Genomic DNA, 3,808 nt, shown 5'->3' with positions numbered 1-3,808 from the left:
GGATATCGTGTGCCAGCCCCCCGGTCCCACACCTGCCGGGGTGTCCTCGGCGCATAAAGCGGTGTAAACAAAAAAATCCTCGCTGCCATCTCTTATAAAGATGGACGTGTCACCAAGTCGTGTGAGAAAAGCCTGAGAACAAACGGGGCCACTCCGTCTCCAAGGGTTCTCCCTTGAACTGGGCGGAACAGCCTATTAAGGGCTTACTTAATTACTTTAATGACTCTGGACAGGCTTTAAAATGCAGTCAGCGCCGGGGCTAAGGGGAGGGGTAGGGGGTGCCGGGGATTTGAAGGCTGGCGGCGGGGACGGGGCCGGGGATGCGGCGAGCGGGACGCAGGGCGCGATACCGCGCCCTGCGCCCCGCTCGCCGCATCCCCGGCCCCGTCCCCGCCGCTATTGTGGGACAGTCACGTGTGTCTCCGAGGTCCACGTGGGGCGACACAGCTGGGCCGCCCCCGGCTGCGTGGACGGGGGCGAGGAGGGGGAGAAAGGAAGAAGAGAGAAGAAAAAAAAGCCCCTCATCCCCTCGCCCCCTTCCACCCTGATCTTTAATGCATACATTCCCTCGGCGCCGCTCGCCTCTAATCCTATGGGATCAGCGGGCCCGTGGAGGCCCCCCGGGGTCCCCCCCAAGAAGTGATGGCTTTATAAGGGGGCCAGAGAGAGAGGGGATGCAGAGCCCACCATGGCCTCTAAGCTCAAGGAGCGGAGGGTGAGTCGCCGCCCGCCTTGCGCGCACGGGTCTGCGGGTCCGCCAAGCCGGCCGGGCCCCCAGCTCTTCGCCGCCTTTCCCTTCGAAAAGCCCCCCCACAAAAAGAACCCACACCTCCCTCACAAAAACAAGCCTGCCCTTCCAGGGCCGTCCGCGTAGTGGGGAGCCACCAGGGCCGCGCGGTGAGAACCGGCCACCGGAGCATCATCCCTCCCGAGGCCGCGTCGCGCCCGGCACCGCTGCTCGGAGCAGGGTTGGGGACTGGCTTCCTCGGAGGGGTCGAGACTGGGGACGGGGGCGGCTGTCACGGCGAGACTGGATCCATTTGTTTTTTTGTCCCCCGCTAACGCGCCCCATATGTTTTGCAGAGGACGCCGGTTTCCCACAAAGTGATTGAGAAGCGGAGGAGGGACCGCATCAACCGCTGCCTCACCGAGCTGGGGAAGACGGTGCCCATGGCTCTGGCCAAGCAGGTAGGCGGGGGGGAGCAGCCCCTACGCCCTTTTCTCCCCGGTGCGCCGCGATATCCCCCGATACGGTGGGGTTAGGGGGCGGCCCAGTGGAACGCAGAGCAGTCTCAGGGGAGAGGTGATGCCCACCTGCCCTGCCCGTTGCAGAGCTCGGGGAAGCTGGAGAAAGCGGAGATCCTGGAGATGACGGTGCAGTACCTGCGGGCCCTGCACTCGGCGGACTTTCCCCGCGGCCGGGAGAAGGGTAGGTGGGCGGGAGCGACCTCCCGCGGCCCCCGCCGGGTCACTCGCGGCGTGGGGGCGGCTTTCCCCGCTCCTCTCCCGGCCAGACCCTGAGGAGCTCGATTCCCTTCCCTTTCCTTTCCAGCAGAGCTGCTCTCCGAGTTCGCCAATTACTTCCACTACGGCTACCACGAGTGCATGAAGAACCTGGTCCACTACCTGACGACGGTGGAGAGGATGGAGACCAAAGACACTAAGTACGCTCGCATCCTGGCCTTTCTCCAGTCCAAAGCACGCTTCGTTACTGAGCCTCTCTTCACCTCCCTGGGCTCCCTCCCAGAGCCGGACTTTTCCTACCAGCTGCATCCTGGGCCCGAGTGCCCCGGGCACGTCCACAGTCCCGCCGAGGGCGTGCTCCAGCCGCCCTCGGGAGGGCCATTCCCCTGGCACGGCGCCGCCCGCAGCCCCTCCCTGCCCTACCATTTGCCCAGTGCCGCCGTTCCCCTCGCCAGCCCCGGCCAGCAGCGCAGCACCTTCCTCTCCTCCGTGCAGGGGCTGGACCGCCACTACCTCAACCTCCTCGGCCATTCCCACCCCAACGCCTTTGGGCTGCCCCCGGGCCAGCATCCCACCATGCTATAGAGACTCGTCCCGCCTGAAAAAACACCTATTTATGACCGCGGACACTGCGGGTTACACCCGGGCGCACGGGGAGGCTGCCGGGGGCAGGGAGATGCGCAGGGGTCCCGGATGGCGAGGAGCCCCCGGGGGCCCAGATCTGCTCCCGCCCGCCCTCTCCAAGGGCCTGAAGCTGTGCCCCCACCCGCTCGTCTTCCCACCTCCGGGTTCAGTGCCTGTACAAGTGATGCCTTGGAATAAACGTTTATACCCGCCGCTGCTTTTTGTTTCCGTGAGAGAGCTTCCTCGGGTGGCGGTGAGAGTCTCCCAACGCATCCACCCAGGGCAAAAAAACCCACGAGCGAGACGTGGTCAGCGAGCGCCAGAGAGCTTGCTGGACGCACGGGCCGCGGCTGGCGCTTCGGGCAGGCGGGGCAGGGCAGGGCGTGACGGGCCGGGGGGTGTTGCCGCCTGGCTTCTGCTTCCAGGCTATCACTGGAGGCTGGGAGGGTGTCCCGGGGTACCCCGGAGCTGGCGATTCCCCACTCCCCGGCAAACCCCGCGGGTGCTGCCCTCCCACGCGCCCGTGGGGGCTGGCTCCAAAGGCATGTGTCCGAACGGCATCTCCTGCGTGCTTTGCCAGCGAATTGGTCTGCAGCACAGTTTGTTCAGAGGAGGATGAATAATGGTGAAGGCGCAGGACGGGGCGGGGAGGACAGGCGGCCGCTGCGGGGGTACGGGGTCCCGAGAATAAAACCGATGGAAGCTCCGGGAGCGAGTCCTTCATGTCTCGCCGCCGGCGCGGAACAGCGGCACGGCTCTCTCCCGACGGGGCAACTCCAGCCCCGCCTGAACCAAGCGTCCCGGGTGTCTCCATAGCCTTTGGAAGCAGGGCAGACCGGGCATGCCCGGCAGGGCCGGAGCCGTCGAGGGGTAAATTAACTTATTCCAGTTGGGTGGGGAGGCTTTGAGGAGATTTGACCTGGGCTGTTTGCCCAGGTCGCGGAATGGGCTGACCCGCAATTTGTAAACCAACCCGACCCTTTATTCGGAGACAGACAAAAAGATCTTCATTACAATGAGTAAAAAGTGGAATGTGTATCTTCCATTTAACCTGTAAATACAGGAAAAACTCCTATCCCAGATTAGTGGGGAAAAGGTCACACGGCGTGATGATGGTGAGTTATCTAGGAAGGGGAAAAAAACACCCTCATTTCCTCGGGACACCTTTAGGATGGTAAATCCAGAGGGAACCTCTCTTTTGGTCAGTGTACATAGAACAATATGCACTGAGCTAAACACATTCAGCAGCAGGAATGGCTGGTGCCTATTATGAAAACATATGTCTAACGCTCATTTTTATCAGCACTGGTGCAGAATATAGTCAAAATGCTACATGACTTTTATTCTGTGTGCTTTAAGCTCTTGTGATCCCACTTTGACACTGATGCATTAAAGATATGGCATTTTCCTGAAAATATAAAGATATTCAGCATTTTCGTTCCTGTTAACTAAATTAAACAAAACTTTCCTTTGCTAAGTAGATTTTCTCTCCGGGATTAGCAGAGGGCCACCATGGTCAAAACTGGGGTCATTTACATATAATTTTGCAAACTCGCACTGGTCCATGACAGTCTTTGTCTCTCCCATGTTGCTATCCTGGATTTTTTTTTCCTTTTTCTTTTCATTTTCATTTAGCTGTGGAGGATAAACCCCTCTTTGGCTTTACAATGACTTTAGGATAAAAGTCTCCCCTCCCTCCACTCTTTCAGGGCTCTGAGCT

The 3,808-nt window shown here is 60.4% G+C and overlaps 1 protein-coding gene across 2 annotated transcripts; it reads left to right on the top strand.

The window, feature by feature from the left end:
* Window positions 1-406: 406 nt before the first annotated feature.
* HELT (helt bHLH transcription factor) lies at window positions 407-2,300 on the top strand. Of its 2 annotated transcripts, none has more exons than XM_014889662.2 (4): window positions 407-715; window positions 1,084-1,188; window positions 1,333-1,429; window positions 1,556-2,300. In XM_014889662.2, the coding sequence occupies exons 1-4, from the start codon at window positions 689-691 to the stop codon at window positions 2,047-2,049; spliced, it is 723 nt and encodes a 240-aa protein (XP_014745148.1). In that variant the 5' UTR covers window positions 407-688; the 3' UTR covers window positions 2,050-2,300. The 2 variants fall into 2 exon arrangements, with proteins under 2 accessions (XP_014745148.1, XP_014745147.1); XM_014889661.2 differs by having other exon boundaries at window positions 1,553-2,300.
* Window positions 2,301-3,808: the final 1,508 nt, after the last annotated feature.

This window comes from Sturnus vulgaris, chromosome 4, assembly GCF_052056855.1.
Source record: "Sturnus vulgaris isolate bStuVul1 chromosome 4, bStuVul1.hap1, whole genome shotgun sequence".
NCBI classification, from domain to species: domain Eukaryota; kingdom Metazoa; phylum Chordata; class Aves; order Passeriformes; family Sturnidae; genus Sturnus; species Sturnus vulgaris.
The sequence above is the reverse complement of the archived record's forward strand: the minus strand, read 5'-3'. Positions and strand labels throughout refer to the sequence as shown.

Coding starts and splice junctions, on each gene's coding strand:
- HELT (XM_014889661.2), top strand. CDS start 689: ATGGCCTCTAAGCTCAAGGAGCGGAGG. Junction 716..1,083: donor CTAAGCTCAAGGAGCGGAGG/GTGAGTCGCCGC, acceptor TATGTTTTGCAG/AGGACGCCGGTTTCCCACAA. Junction 1,189..1,332: donor CCATGGCTCTGGCCAAGCAG/GTAGGCGGGGGG, acceptor TGCCCGTTGCAG/AGCTCGGGGAAGCTGGAGAA.